This window comes from Oncorhynchus clarkii, chromosome 22 (genome assembly GCF_045791955.1).
Source record: "Oncorhynchus clarkii lewisi isolate Uvic-CL-2024 chromosome 22, UVic_Ocla_1.0, whole genome shotgun sequence".
Lineage (NCBI taxonomy): Eukaryota > Metazoa > Chordata > Actinopteri > Salmoniformes > Salmonidae > Oncorhynchus > Oncorhynchus clarkii.
Genome location: NC_092168.1, coordinates 27281704 through 27297919, shown reverse-complemented (window position 1 = coordinate 27297919; position 16216 = coordinate 27281704). Strand labels below are relative to the sequence as shown.

At 43.5% G+C, this 16216-nt stretch overlaps 1 protein-coding gene across 1 annotated transcript in view; it reads left to right on the top strand.

Moving 5' to 3' along the window:
* The window catches only part of LOC139380192 (rho GTPase-activating protein 20-like), a 51048-nt gene that overhangs the window by 20310 nt on the left and 14522 nt on the right, over nucleotides 1-16216 (top strand). Inside the window, exons 3-7 of the mRNA XM_071122647.1 lie at nucleotides 11443-11613; nucleotides 12255-12404; nucleotides 13908-13949; nucleotides 14104-14188; nucleotides 14273-14417. Coding sequence (XP_070978748.1) covers nucleotides 11443-11613; nucleotides 12255-12404; nucleotides 13908-13949; nucleotides 14104-14188; nucleotides 14273-14417 — 593 coding nt within the window. The remainder of the gene's footprint in view (nucleotides 1-11442; nucleotides 11614-12254; nucleotides 12405-13907; nucleotides 13950-14103; nucleotides 14189-14272; nucleotides 14418-16216) is intronic.

Sequence of the window (16216 nt, the reverse complement as noted above, 5' to 3'; positions counted from 1 at the left end):
ACAAAATGACCATTTGTTATGTAGCTGGGACCCTTGTGATTGCAACCAGATGAAGATCTTCAAAGGTAAATGATTTATTTTATCGCTATATCTGACTTTCGGGATGCCTCTGCTTGGTTGGAAAATGAATGTGATGCTTTTGTGTGTGGGGCTCTGTCCTCAGATAATTGCATGGTGTGCTTTCGCCGTAGAACCTTTTTGAAATCTGACAAAGCGGCTGGATTAACAAGAAGTTAAGCTTTTAACTGATGTATAACACTTTTATTTCACCGGATGTTGGCCAGGTGGGACGGTAGCATCCCAATGATCCGCAAGAAGTTCACACCGGCCGTCCTACAATCTAAGCTAGATGCCCTCAATCTCACACAAATTATCAAGGTACCTACCAGGTACAACCCTAAATCTATAAACATGGGCACCCTCATAGATATCATTCTGACCAACTTGCCCTCCAAATATATCTCTGCTGTCTTCAACCAGGATCTCACGATCACTACCTCATTGCCTGCATCCGTAATGGGTCCACGGTCAAACGACCACCCCTCATCACTGTCAAACGCTCCCTAAAATGCTTAATCGAGCAGGCCTTTCTAATCAACCTGGCCCGGGTATACTGGAAGGATATTGACCTCATCCCATCAGTAGAGGATGCCTGGTTGTTCTTTAAAAGTGCTTTCCTCTCCATCTTAAATAAGCACGCCCCATTCAAAAATGTAGAACTAAGAACAGATATAGCCCCTGGTTCACTCCTGACTTGAATGCCCTTGATCAGCACAAAAACATCCTGTGGTTACTGCATTAGCATCGAATAGCCCCTGCGATATGTAACTTCTCAGGGAAGTTAAGAACCAATATACACAGTCAGTTAGGAAAGCAAAGACTAGCTTTTTCAAACAGAAATGTGCATCCTGTAGCAGTAATCCCAAAAAGTTTTGGGACACTGTAAAGTCCAAGGAGAATAAGAGCACCTCCTCCCAGCTGCCCACTGCACTGAGGATAGGAAACACTTTCACCACCGAGAAATCTACTATATTGGAGAATTTCAATAAGCATTTTTATTCGGCCGGCCATGCTTTCCACCTGGCTACCCCTACCCCGGCCAACAGCTCTGCACCCCCATGCAGCAACTTTCGTATCGCCTGAGATCCCTAAAGATTGGGGGAGACACTCTAGACCCAAACTGTTACAGACCTATATCCATCCTGCCCTGCCTTTCTAAAGTTTTCGAAAGCCAAGTTAACAAACAGATCACTGACCATTTCGAATCCCACCGTAACTTCTCCGCCATGCAATCTGGTTTCTGAGCTGGTCATGGGTGCACCTCAGCCACGCTCAAGGTTCTAAACGATATTATAACCGCCATTGATAAAAAACAGTACTGTGCAGCCGTCTTCATCGACCTGGCCAAGGCTTTCGACTCTGTAAATCAACACATTCTTATCGACAGCCTCAACAGCCATGGTTTCTCAAATGACTGCCTCGCCTGGTTCACCAACTACTTCTCAGACAGAGAAGTACCTCTGGCAGTCGCCTAGGTGTCTGATTAGACTGTAAACTCTCCTTCCAGACTCACATTAAGCATCTCCAATCCAAATTTAAATCCAGAATCGGCTTCCTATTTCACAACAAAGCCTCCTTCACTCATGCTAACAAGCATACCCTCGCAAAACTGACTATCCTACTCATCCTTGACTTCGGCGATGTCATTTTCAAAATAGCCTGGATGTAGTCTAATTGGATGTAGTCTATCACAGTGTGACCTTTAGTTTTGTCACTAAAGCCCCATATATACTACCCACCACCGCGACCTGTATGCTCTTGTTGGCTGGCCATCACTACATATCCGTCACCATACCCACTGGCTCCAGGTCATCTATAAGTCTTTGCTAGGTAAAGCCCTTATCTCAGCTCACTGGTCACGATAGCAACTCCCACCTGTAGCATGCACAGGTATATTTCACTGGTCATCCCCAAAGCCAACACCTGCTTTGGCCGCCTTTCCTTCCAGTTCTCTGCTGTCAATGGCTGGAATGAATTGCAAATGTCACTGAAGCTGAATAACATATCTCCCTCACTAACTATAAGCATCAGCTATCAGAGCAGCTTACCAATCACTGCACCTGTACACAGCCCATCTGTAAATAGCCCACAAAACTACCTCATCCCCATATTGTTATTTTTTTTGCTCTTTTGCACTCCAGAATTTCTACTTGCACATCATCATCTGGACATCTATTACTCCAGTGTTAATGCTAAATTGTAATTATTTCGCCACTATGGCCTATTTATTGCCTTACCTCCCTAATCTTACTACATTTGCACACACTGTATATAGATTTTTCTATTGTGTTATTGACTGTACTTTTATCCCATGTGTAACTCTGTGTTGAGGTTTTTGTCACACTGCTTTGCTTTATCTTGGCCAGGTCGCAGTTGCAAATTAGAACTTGTTCTCAACTGGCCTACCTGGTTAAATAAAGGTGAAATAAAAAATAAATAAATAAATAAAATATGGTACTGGAACTGACCCTGTATAATATGGTATGCTTACTTACCTTATCATGTTCTACTTATTTTTATTTCTTGTGTGTTTTTGTCCTACCTTGTTATTTTTAGTATTACATTGTCATTGATTACTGCATTGTTGGGTTTAGAGCTTGCAAGAAAGGCATTTCACTGTACTTATGTATGTGACATTACAACTTGAAAATGTAATCTCTTACACACCAAACTAACATTATTGCAGAGTTAGAGAGACTAGAGTAGAGAAACCTTGTCCTGTCCTGGTGTTATTGGACATGTTTATGTGTTTTCTAGTGCTAACTGTTTACTCAGTTAGTGTAGGCTGAGCTGGAGCATGTTGTGTGAAACTGGACCACATAGGAGTGTTGAGCTGAACGCTGTTGACGCTTTAATGGTTCATTGCTCTCGTGGCTGGAGGTATTGTGTGTCTGAGTGTAGAGAGAAAGTGTGAGTGTGTGTGTGTGAGAGAGAGAGAGAGCAAGCGGATTGTAGACACTTAGTGAGAGTGTCTGTGGTGGAGACATTCTCAGGAGCGAAGGAGACTGGGTTAATGCTCTAAGCCTTGACCTCTAACTCCTCGTCAGGAGGTGCAGAGAATGACGGGGGTCACCAGGGTCAAGGGGGTTCTCCAGGGAAGGGCTTGTCCAGAGAGCGTGGCATGGTGCTAGAGGTGGCATGGTGCTATCATGTGATTCACAGTGGGGAGAAGTTAAAGGTCAGGGAAGCGAGGCGTGTTGGATGAGATGAAGACATCTCTCTCTCTCTCTCTCTCTCTTCAACTCACTAATCTACGCATTCCCTCTCTCTTTCTTTGTCTGTCTCTCTCTCTGTCTGTCTCTCTTTCTCTCGATCTATCTCTTTCTCTATTTTTCTCTGTCTCTCTCTCCAAATGATTTACTTTTCTTCAGGGAAACACACTACTCTGCTATAAATTATTTGCTGGCCCAGGTGATTCCTGCCTGCTTTTATCATCAAGCCTATAGTTTCTGTGTGGTGACTCTGTCCTTTCGCTCAGGCACTTACGTCACCCCTCCCCCTTTCACCTCATCTAGAAGTCGCCTCACTCTGCTCCAGCTTTACCACTCCAGGGCTACAGTCAGTCCCTACTGAGGCACAGCACAATATGGCCTGCAGCAGTGAAATGGATATGGGAGGAGGGGAATATTAGAAACTTAACGTAGTTTTAGCAATAATGACCCTGTTTTTAATGGCCACCAGCCACCGTGTCACCATGCAGGAGACATTTCCTGATATGGAGAGTTTTATAAGACAGTGCTTCATTTCTCATATTATTCCCAATAACATGGAGTCCTTTACTACCTTCTACAGCTGGAGTTATATGCAATCTATACATATTCACTATAGTCATTGTCCACACTAAAACTTATGCATGTACAGTACATGCCTCCATTTGTCCTTCCATATTCTACCTCCTCATTCTCAACAACCATGGCACCCTCCAGAACTCCTTCTACCATATGTATGAGAGACAAGGTCTGTTGCCCTTGCTTTCCATTAAAACCATGAAGTGAGTTTTGGAAAGATCACACTGATGTTATTTTTATAAGACCCCATCTCCCCTGCTACGGGGTCCACTCTATGAGTCACTGGATACACTAGATGACTCATATTAGATAAGGAAAGATTGTGAACTGAAGAGAGGTTTGTGTGCGTGTGCGTGCATGCGTGAGTGTAGTCCCCTCGGTCAGATAGTGTGGATTATAAATCCATGTCAGTAGTGATGTCTTCATTCAAGACGTAACCATGGAGAATTGGCAGCAGTGTATTGGTGCCTTGTGCACTTCGACTTAGGTCTTTCACCATGAGTTGACAGGACGGCTAACACACACACACTACGCCGTCAATCACACCACTTCGCAGAGTGTCACTGGTGTTGGTTTGGACAGTGTTTGACTGGAGGAGAAGTCAAGCTATTGCTAATACTTGTTGCTGAGACATGCAACACACACACCATCAGGTCCAAACACACTGTTTGATTTCATCACCCTGTCAAAGTTCAAACATTACATAAGTCAATGAGATTTGTGTAAAGTCCCCCCTTCCTGTCTCTTGACAAGGGGTTGCAATTAATTTGCTTTTCTCTTAGATTGTTGTCATAAACTACAACACTTTTTGTGCCCCTAAGATAAGTCAAGCACTATTTGGGGTTGGACAGGTGCAGACAAATTGATAATAAATTGAAAGATATTGGTCGCTGGGCCTCAATAACAAATTAGTTGAAATATGCAGGAGAGCTGTTGGCCATTTATTGTTGGAGTGGAGATGACAGGCAGACAGCAGTACACACACACACAAACACACATATGTTAACTAGAGCAAAGCAAAAGGACAGTGTTATATATGGATGTATACTGTCTGCCTAGGGGATGCATTGCATGAGTATCATTCTAGAGCTTTTCGCTGAGCTACAGAAAATCTTCGTCCCATCAAAACACAAGGGGAGTTAAGATGTTGATAGAACAGGGGTGTGGGTGTGTCATCTGAGGGACATGTCCTCTTGGTCTGGTTACAACACACATCTGGACCAGGGCGACCTCATCTCCTGGCAGCAGCCTCCAGTAACCTTGACACACCCCACTTCCGTGTGTGTGTGTGTGTGCGTGTGTGTGTGAGAAAGAGAGAGACTACAGAAAGCCAGTGTGACCATAATCAGGATAAGTAGTAATGGAGGTGAATAGGGATATTTACATATCGTTATATTATTTTGGACAATATTATATAGATACTTTTACTCCAAGTATCGATTTGTAGTTGTTGATTTTGCTAGATAGCGCTAGCTTGAGATAGTCGGCTGTACCTGCGCCAAAACTCCAGTATTTTTCATCCTATAGCTTGTTCTCCATCTTCTTTTTAAATAGTGAGCCAACATGACTGAGGCCCCCAAAAGTATAATGCCCCCTCTTGTCTCTCTGCAGCAGTCATATAGTGAGCAATATGTATGGAACATCAAATCACAATATAATCGCAGGATCGAATCTCAATACATACAGAATCATGTCAATCATGAGAATGTATTGATAATATCGTATTGTGAGGTCCCTGGCAATTACCAGGCTTAGATAAGAGGGTGGTGCCACTCATTAGGCATTCTGTTTGGCTAGTAGGCCTGATATAGTGATGGAGGGCTCATCAATATTCACCATTCTCTCCCTAAAGGCATGCTGGGACATTAGTATGCTGTGTTGTGCTGTTGTCTCCCAGGGTTGGGTTTAGAGACCTTATCCCACAGCAGCCCCCCGAGAATAAACAACAAGCATTGTCTATGAAAAGTCAACATCTCGCTCCACAGGACTGTTCCCTAACAAAGATGGCCATGTATATGTGGTGTGTAGATGCAAACGGCCTCTATGCCCAATTTATCAACATCACATGACACAATGGGATTGTTAGTCAGTCATCCATCAGCTTCAGTGGACCAGGAGCTCAGCTGCCAATCAACCATTCAGGGGGAGGGGGGCTGAATATGGAAGTCTGGTATCTTTATAGAGGGAGAGAGCCAGGGAGAGATATTACAGGAAGGTGTTCTGTGTGTGTGGGGGTTCTATGACATAGGCATTTCCCAGATATATTAAGAAAAGCATGTAGAGAAGAAGGTGATATGGTCCTATGTTTATATATTATCCCAGCCCCCGTCCCCGCAGGAGACCTTTTGGTAGGCCGTCATTGTAAATAAGAATTTGTTCTCAACTGACTTGCCCAGTTAAATAAAGGTTAAATAAATAAAAATCTAATTATAATATCGCGTTGAAGCTCATCTTTTGTCTGTTATGGTGTTGATTACGGTTATATTCCAGAATTTTTAGGGGGGTACGAGGATATGAACCTCCCCAATTTTCCCTCCTACAAATTCCAACCTGGTTTTGAATCATGGTTTCTGCCTTTAAAAGTCATCCAGAAGCAATGAGTCAATAGCAAACTGAAGACCTTAGTCTGTGATTGAATTGGTTTTCTAGTTCCCTCGTTCTTTTTGGAATAAAAAAAGTTGTAAAAAGACCAAGGTACTTCAGAGTCAGTCAGTCTTCCGTTAGTTAATTACTTACAGTACATAACTGATTAATTACACGAGTCAATGGGAAAGGTATGTGTTTTTGACTGACTATGGAATATGCATGTGGAGGGATATTCCATGGCAAGCTTTTGGTGCTTCCAAGTGTTGGGAGGGAACTGTTTGAATGGAATTCTCTGGGGTTGGGGGTCAAGATGATGGGTGTGTGTGTGTGTACAGGGTCATTATCTCTTGAATGTGAGCTGAGAATCGGATCTCACAGCCTGATGTAAACAGGAAAGGACAGAGCCCTGCAACGATTTCCTTTGTTCCCCGTAAAAATGACAACTTGTTCCATCTGCTGTACTTGCCCATGGCATATATTGACATCATTCAGGAAGATGTATCTTTCTCTAGAACCTGATACAGTGGTTATATCTGTGTATTTCTGTGTTTTTCATGATCGAATGACTGTCATTGTTCTCTTCCCGCTCTTGGACAAGTTGTCCCTTCCAAAGTTAACACACACATCTTCTTGATATTCTAATAATAATAATATCCAGGAAAAGTTATTCTCTTGTTCAAGTGGATATACACTACATGACCAAAAGTATGTGGACAGCTGCTCATCGAACATCTCATTCTTAAATCATGGGCATTAGTATGGAGTTGGTCCCCCCCTTTGCTGCTATAACAGCCTCCGCTCTTCTGGGAAGGCTTTCCACTAGATGTTGGAACATTGCTGCGGGGACTTGCTTCCATTCAGCCACAAGAACATTAGTAAGGTCGGGCAATGATGTTGGGCGATTAGGCCTGGCTCGCAGTCTGCGTTCCAATTCATCCCAAAGGTGTTCGATGGGATTGAGGTCAGGGCTCTGTGCAGGCCAGTCAAGTTCTTCCACACTGTTCTCGACAAACCATTTCTGAATGGACCTCGCTTTGTGCATGGGGGCATCCAACTGTTGCCACGAAGTTGAAAGCACAGAATCGTCTAGAATGTCATTGTATGCTGTACCGTTAAGATTTCCCTTTACTGGAACTAAGGGGTTCTAGCCTGAACCATGAAAAACAGCCCTAGGCCATTATTTCTCCTGTTTGTTTATGAAGATTGCATGGCTGTGTGATTGAGCAACGGGTGTGGCTGAAATAGCCGAATCAACTAATTTGAAGGGGTGTCCACATACGTTTGTATATATATAGTGTATTTTCTAATAGTGTGTTTGATAAACCCTATCTACTGATCTGTGGCTAACTCACAAGTACATGTATATACACAACATGGCCAAAAGTATCTAGACACCCCTTCAAGTGAGTGGATTTGGATATTTCAGCCACACCCGTTGCTAACAGGTGTATAAAATCTCCATAGACAAGCATGGGCAGTAGAATGGCCCATACTGAAGAACTGAGTGACATTCAACGTGGCACCGTCATAGGATGCCACCTTTCCAACAAGTCAGTTCTTCCAAATTCTGCCTGGCTAGAGCTGCCCCGGTCAACTGTAAGTGCTGTTATTGTGAAGTGGAAACATCTAGGAGCAATAACTGCTCAGCCGCGAAGTGGTTGAGAACGGGACCGCCGAGTGCTGAAGCAGGTAAAAATCATCTTTCCTCGTTTGCAATACTCACTACCAAATTCCAAACTGCCTCTGGAAGCAACGTCAGCACAAGAACCGCTTGTCGGGAGCTTCATGAAATGGGTTTCCATGGCCCGAGCAGCCGCACACAAGCCTAAGATTACCAAGCGTCGGCTTAGATCGGTGTTTAATAACTTGACTGGCCTGCACAGAGTCCTGACCTCAACCCCATCGAACACCTTTGGGATGAAATGGAACACCGACTTCAAGGAAGGCCTAATCGCCCAACATCACTGCCCAACCTCACTAATGATCTTGTGGCTGAATGGTAGCAAGTCTCCGCAGCAATCTTCCAACATCTATTGGAAAGCCTTCCGAGAAGGGTGGAGGTTGTCATACCAGCAAAGGTGGAACAAACTACATATTAATACCATGATTTTGGAATGAGATATTCAACGAGCAGGAAATGTAGTGTACCTTAACAGTAGTCCAGTGTTTAGCCATGCAAAATGTGTTGTGTTTAATAAAGACTGAAGGAGATGATTGACTCCCTCCTCTTTGTCAGCATTACATTTACATTGTAGGTATTTATCAGACAATCTTATCAAGAGCGAATTACATAGTGAATGGTTACATTTTCATAATTTTTCATACTGGTCCCCTGTGGGAATCGAACCCACAACCCTGACGTTGCAAGCACCATGCTTTACCAACTGAGCAAATCAGCCACACACGCATGTACACACAAACGGGTGCACACACACCCATCATCACCCATTAGGGGCGGCAGGTAGCCTAGTGGTTAGAGCATTGGACTAGCAACCGAAATGTTGCAAGATTGAATCCCAGAGCTGACAAGGTAAGAATCTGCCGTTCTGCCCCTGAACAATGCAGCACTGTTCCTAGGCTGTCATTGAAAATAAGAATTTGTTCTTAACTGACTTGCCTAGTTAAATAAAGGTTAAAAAAATTATATAAAAAAATCTTAGTCCCCATCTTAGTCCCCCTTCAAACAGTTCCCTCCCAACACTGGGAAGCACCAAAAACTTGCCATTGAATATCTCTCCACATGCATAGTCATTCAAAAACACAGATACTGTACCTTTCCCATTGACTTGTGTAATTAATCAGTTACGTACTGTAAAGAATTAACTAATGGAAGACTGACTGTCTGAAGTGCCTTGGTCTTTGTCTTTTACATTATTTTACAAATTACATTATCCCAGCCACACGAGGATAACACCATCTGTCTAATGTCACAGCTCAGATCGCCACTCTATACATACACCAGGGCTGTAAGGCTATGTAAGCTCTAGCTGAGGAAGTGGATAACCTTGTTAAAATGAGACTAGGAGGTCATTGGGAATGCCTAAAGGGAGCACTGGGTTCATTCATTCCCAAAGATTGGAAAGCAGCTGCGGTCATCCCCCTCTTCAAAGGGGGGAACACTCTTGACCCAAACTGCTACAGACCTATATCTATCCTACCCTGCCTTTATGAGGTCTTCGAAAGCCAAGTCAACAAACAGATTACCGACCATTTCGAATCCCACCATACCTTCTCCGCTATGCAATCTGGTTTCAGAGCTGGTCATGGGTGCACCTCAGCCACGCTCAAGGTCCGAAACGATATCTTAACCGCCATCGATAAGAAACAATACTGTGCAGACGTATTCATTGACCTAGCCAAGGCTTTCGACTCTGTCAATCACCACATCCTCATCGGCAGACTTGATAGCCTTGGTTTCTCAAATGATTGCCTCGCCTCGTTCACCAACTACTTCTCTGATAAGAGTTCAGTGTGTCAAATCGAAGGGCCTGTTGTCCGGGCCTCTGGCATTCTCTATGGGGGTGCCACAGGGTTCAATTCTTGGACTCACTCTCTTCACTTTATACATCAATGATGTCGCTCTTGCTGCTGGTGAGTCTCTGATCCACCTCTACGCAGACGACACCATTCTTTATACTTCTGGCCCTTTGGACACTGTGTTAACAACCCTCCAGACGAGCTTCAATGCCATACAACTCTCCTTCCTTGGCCTCCAATTGCTCTTAAATACAAGTCAAACTAAATGCATGCTCTTCAACCGATCGCTGCCTGCACCTGCCCACCCGTCCAACATCACTACTCGGTTCTGACTTAGAATATGTGGACAACTACAAATACCTAGGTGTCTGGTTAGACTGTAAACTCTCCTTCCAGACTCACATCAAACATCTTCAATCCAAAGTTAAATCTAGAATTGGCTTCCTATTTCACAACAAAGCATCCTTCACTCATGCGGCCAACATACCCTTGTAAATCTGACCATCCTACCGATCCTCGACTTCGGCATTGTCATTTACAAAATAGCCTCCAATACCCTACTCAATAAATTGGATGCAGTCTATCACAGTGCCATCCGTTTTGTCACCAAAGCCCCATATACTACCCACCACTGCGATCTGTACGCTCTCGTTGGCTGGCCCTCGCTTCACACTCGTCGCCAAACCCACTGGCTCCAGGTCGTCTACAAGAAGCTGCTAGGTGAAGTCCCCCCTTATCTCAGCTCGCTGGTCACCATAGCAGCACCCGCCTGTAGCACGTGCTCTAGCAGGTATATCTCTCTGGTCACCCCCAAAACCAATTCTTCCTTTGGCCGCCTCTCCTTCCAGTTCTCTGCTGCCAATGACTGGAACAAACTATAAAAATCTCTGAAACTGGAAACACTTATCTCAAAACACTTCGCTTTAAGAACCAGCTGTCAGAGCAGCTCACATATTACTGCACCTGTACATAGCCCATCTATAATTTAGCCCAAACAACTACCTCTTCCCCTACTGTATTTATTTATTTTGCTCCTTTGCACCCCATTTTTTCTATCTCTACTTTGCACATTCCTTCACTGCAAATCTACCATTCCAGTGTTTTACTTGCTATATTGTATTTACTTTGCCACCATGGCCTTATTTTTGCCTTTACCTCCCTTATCTCACCTTATTTGCTCACATTGTATATAGACTTATTTTTCTACTGTATTATTGACTGTATGTTTGTTTTACTCCATGTGTAACTCTGTGTTGTTGTATGTGTCAAACTACTTTGCTTTATCTTGGCCAGGTCGCAGTTGTCTACCTGGTTAAATAAAGGCGAAATAAATAAATGAAGAAAATAAATTAATTACACAACCAAAGGGACCCACACTTCCTCTCCCTCTGACCCCAAACAGTAATCATCCTGACCCATTGGCCCATTGGGAGCTAACCTGAAATGATCCCTCTACTGTATGTTGAACTGGTTGTTCCAACCCCATGTGATGTGTTTACCTGGTTATTCTAACATGTATGTGTGTTGACAGGGAGAACTGCCTGTCTCTGGTCAGCCCAGAGACGTGTCACCTGGTGCAGGCGTTCCTCTCCCCAGGCAGGGTGTTCCTGGCCCACGCCCACACCCAGCTGAAGACTGGCCTGCAGACGCAGGAGAGACACCTCTTCCTCTTCACTGACACACTCCTCGTCGCCAAGGCCAAGTGAGTCTGTGTGTGTCTGTGAGAGTGGGGGGGGAGCAAAAGAGAGGAAGGCAACTGCTAAAAACTGCATTCCATCCCTCTCTTCCCTACACAAGTCTAAAAACCCTGTCTCCCGGGACTGTGAGCCCTATACTTCCCTCCCTCCCTCCCCTCCTATCGTCTCTATCCGGCCTATAATTACCTCTCAGCCAATTAAATCCATCTGAGGCCGTGCCCAGATCAGAGACCACTCATCAGTGCCAGAGGGGCTCTCCACCCAGAACACAACCTTCAGGCAATGCTCCAGATATTTTCAGGGTGTTGATGCAACATTGCTGTGATGTTGTGGCAGCAAAACAGGGCCTCTCTCTCCAACCAACTGTATATTCAACATCATGTGCCTCTGGGTGGAGCTGACCCATACATAGTGGAGACAGCTATAATTGGCTTTATTACATTCTGGGTTAAAAAGAGTATGATAGGAAAGTGTGTGTGTATCGGGGGTGTTCACAGACATAGACACGTTTACATACAGCAGGTTTGCTGTAGGAATGTTGAGAATTCCACCATGGCTATTAATAAATGTATGTGCTCAGAAACGTGATTCTGCGCGTGTATGCTTGTGTGTTAAACTGTGTGTGACCCTCTCATGTTTGCTGCAGGTCATCCACACACTTTAAACTGAAGGCTCAGGTGCGATTGTGTGAGATGTGGACAGCAGGCTGTATGGAGGAGGTGTGTGAGGGCAGCACCAGTCTAGACAGGAGCTTTGTCATGGGCTGGCCTACCTTCAACTGTGTCGCCACATTCAGGTATGCACACACACACACACACACACACACACACACACACACACACACACACACACACACACACACACACACACACACACACACACTTACTGTATGTAGTGAGAATGTCCCTTTAATAAATCCTCATTGAGTATGTAGTATGTACGCAAAATTTCCTTCCATTGGAAAGCTGGGCAAGGACATGAATATTCATGCTAGCTGCCGGCATGAGCAGTTAGCACTGACCGAACAACTTGGGAAATGCAGCGTCAGCTTGATCACCAAATTAATTGGGAAATAAATGAAAGCCTCACCAGCTAGTGACCAACCTATTTTAGTTTCACTGTCCGATCATTCAAAAAACAAGCCCACAAATTGTTATTTTTACCTTTCCACAAATGGTCTGGTATGTGTTGCTTGATGGTATGCTTGGTATGAGCAAGTTAACCAAAATGTATCAAAGAATAGGTAATGTGTACACAATTAGTTACTGACTGGCCAGTGATATAGCTAACTACATTTCAGTAATTAGTTATCCTCCTAAATGCGGTGGTCAGTGTGTAAACTAAAAATGAGTTGAAATGATTTGTCTGAATACGAACTAATCGCCAGATATTGTTGCCCATGATGTAATCATGTCTAACCAGTTGGCTAATGTATCTTATGTGCCTATAAGCTCTACTAGATAGCTGTGTCTTGGCATCCACGATTAGTGAGCTAGCTAGCTAGTTTGGCTACTGCATGGCCAGTGTGAGCTAGCATGCTAGCTAGCCAGTAAGCTAGCTACATTTCAGTCAATAGCTATCCTTCTAAATGTGCTGGTCACTGGATGAGTTGAACATATTTGTCTGAAAACAAGCTAGTAGCCAGTTGTTGTTGCCCATGGTGGAATAATGTCTAACCCACTGGCTCCTGAATCCTATGTCCCCATGAGGTCTCGAGTCTAGCTAACTTTAGGTAGCCCGGGCCGCACATTAGCACTTTGCTATCTGAGCTGTTTTATAAGAAAACGGCTGATAGCAAGCCCTCCTCTGCGACAATGTTATTGGGGCGTTAGAATTTCAGATTCATATGTCATTTTTATGTTAACTGTCATTCAATGTCGTGGTTACTACTGGTTTCAGACCCGAGTTGAAAGAAATTGTTTGCCATGTTTTGGTGAGGGGTCAGAGTGACGTCACGCACCCAAGAATCCTCAACCAATCACCCGACGGATATTAATGACTTTGCCTCCGGGTACCGTACGAAAGGACATTTAGTGTACAGTACAGGACTGTCTCAGAAAAAGAACAACCACTAGAACAGTAAATTATCATCCCAACACCGCACCACAACCAGAAAAAAAACTGCTCTGACCACAGAGAGCTAGTTGTTATAAAATATCACAAATACACTATATGCCTTGATACCAGGAATTCATAGAAAAAATGCAGTTTTACAGGGACACGTTATGTAAGAGAAGATGAGAAAAATAATATTGGTTATCCGACTTCATTTTCTATCTCTCTCTCTGTCTGTCTGCAGTTCTGTGGAGCACAAGGAGAAGTGGCTTTTTCTCATCAAAAGGTAACCAGAAATGACGGATGACGATATTGTTCATAACTTCCTCTGATACTAATAGTCTATGGCTTGACTTCAGTGGCTTGAATAATGTGTTTAGTCTTGCTTGTGTTAAAGAAGGTATTGTTTTTTACGCTAACTTCCTCCTTCGTTCCTCTAGTCGAATAAACGAAGAGAAAGAGAAGGATGACCCCAAGACCATTCCTCTGAAGATATTTGCAAAGGACATTGGGAATTGTGCTTATGTAAGTACTGTTTATGTATGGGTGCAGGTGTGTGTGTGTTCCGTCATGTGTGTGCATTTTTCAAATGTTTTTGTCTTCCCCCAGGCTAAGACTCTAGCTGTAAGTAATTCAGACAGCACCACTGATGTCATCCAAATGGCACTACAGCAGTTTGGCATTTCGGGCTGTGTGAAAGACCACCAGTTGTGGGTGAGCTCCGTTAAAGATGACTCCCCCTACCCGCTCATTGGTGAGTTCAACTCCTTTACCCCACAACCCATTACACTCACATTAAACCTAGCCATATCTCTCTTGTTTAGTTTACGGTACAAGTTGACCCTAGTCAGTGGTCAAGGGAAACTTTTACAATACGTACTCAGTACCTACTCAACCTACACTACCGTTCAAAAGTGGGGTCACTTAAAAATGTCCTAGTTTTTGAAAGAAAATCTATTTTTTTGTACATTAAAATAACATCAAATTGATCATAAATACAGTGTAGACATTGTTAATTTTGTAAATGACTATTGTAGCTAGAAACTGCTGATTTTTTATGGAATATCTACATAGGCGTACAGAGGCCCATTATCAGCAACCTTCACTTCTGTGTTCCAATGGCACGTTGTGTTGGCTAATCCGTTTTAAAAGGCTAATTGATCATTAGAAAACCCTTTTTCAGTTATGTTAGCACAGCTGAAAACTGTTGTTCTGCTTAAAGAAGCAATAAAACTGGCCTTCTTTAGGCTAGTTGAGTATCTGGAGCATCAGCATTTGTGGGTTCGATTACTGGCTCAAAATGGCCAGAAACAAATAACTTTTTTCTGAAACTCGTCAGTCTATTCTTGTTCTGAGAAATGAAGGCTGTTCCATGCGAGAAATTGGCAAGAAACTTAAGATCTTGTACAACGCTGTGCACTACTCCCTTCACAGAACAGCGCAAAATGGCTCTAACCAGAATAGAAAGCGGAGTAGGAGGCCCCGGTGTGCAGATGAGCAAGAGGACAAGTACATTAGAGTGTCTAGTTTGAGAAACAGACGCCTCACAAGTCCTCAACTGTCAGCTTCATTAAATAGTACCTGCAAAACACCAATGCCATCCTGTCTTTCATGTTGAAGAAACGGTCTATCACTCTGTCATACAGTACACGCCTTTATTTTTTGTTGTCGTAGTCTACCTGGGAAAAATGCTTGCTCGCTAGTCTAGCTTCTATTCATGGGCAACGTTCGCTAGTTAACACTAGCCTTCTATATCTAGCTACATATTGAACTTCCATCCTCTCAGGCCAGGGGCACAACAATGTATGAATTAATGGTTGGATCAGAATCGGCGTTATAATCATTGGCCATTACGGAGAATTAAGTAAAACCACAAGTCCAAATCCCTATCTCCATCCATGGCTAATTTAGGAAAGGGACAGTTTTAGCCAGGTGGCTAACTAGCCACCGGAGGACAACAACACAACGAGATGCAACAATTCACATTTTTTGTCACTGACGTATTCTCTCAATGGGATTTGATAGGAGTAATGCCAAATCCAAGCTGGCTTTCCTTGACACTTTTTTTGGTGCGCCAGGACCATTCACATCTGAGCTTGCTCAGTTTAGCTCGTTTATTGGCAAAAAACAAACAAATCAATTGTCAAGGCAGGCCAGATGCTCGTAAGCTTCCCTTGCCTTCAATGCTATGATAGGTAGCAACAATGTCATACTTGTTTGGACCAGACAGCATCAGATAGATGGCCTACACGTAGAGAGACAGAAGGATGCTGTTTCGCTCGCTCTGATGCTTTCTCCTGTGTGAGATACATTCAATTATGAAACGAAATAACGAAATATAAAACATTATTTCTATTTTTTTCTGGAAGCCTGGCCTCCCTTGGCATCCATGAATACATGCCAGTGTACCTTCTCCAACCTTTTACTCTGGAGTCAAAAGTTGCTCTGTTTTTTTTGTTTTTTTACGCAAAGAGGTATTTTCCTCCAGTTATTGACATAACGATGAGGTAGATAAGAGACTAGCTGGGCGTACTGTAAACCTGGCCTGGTCAC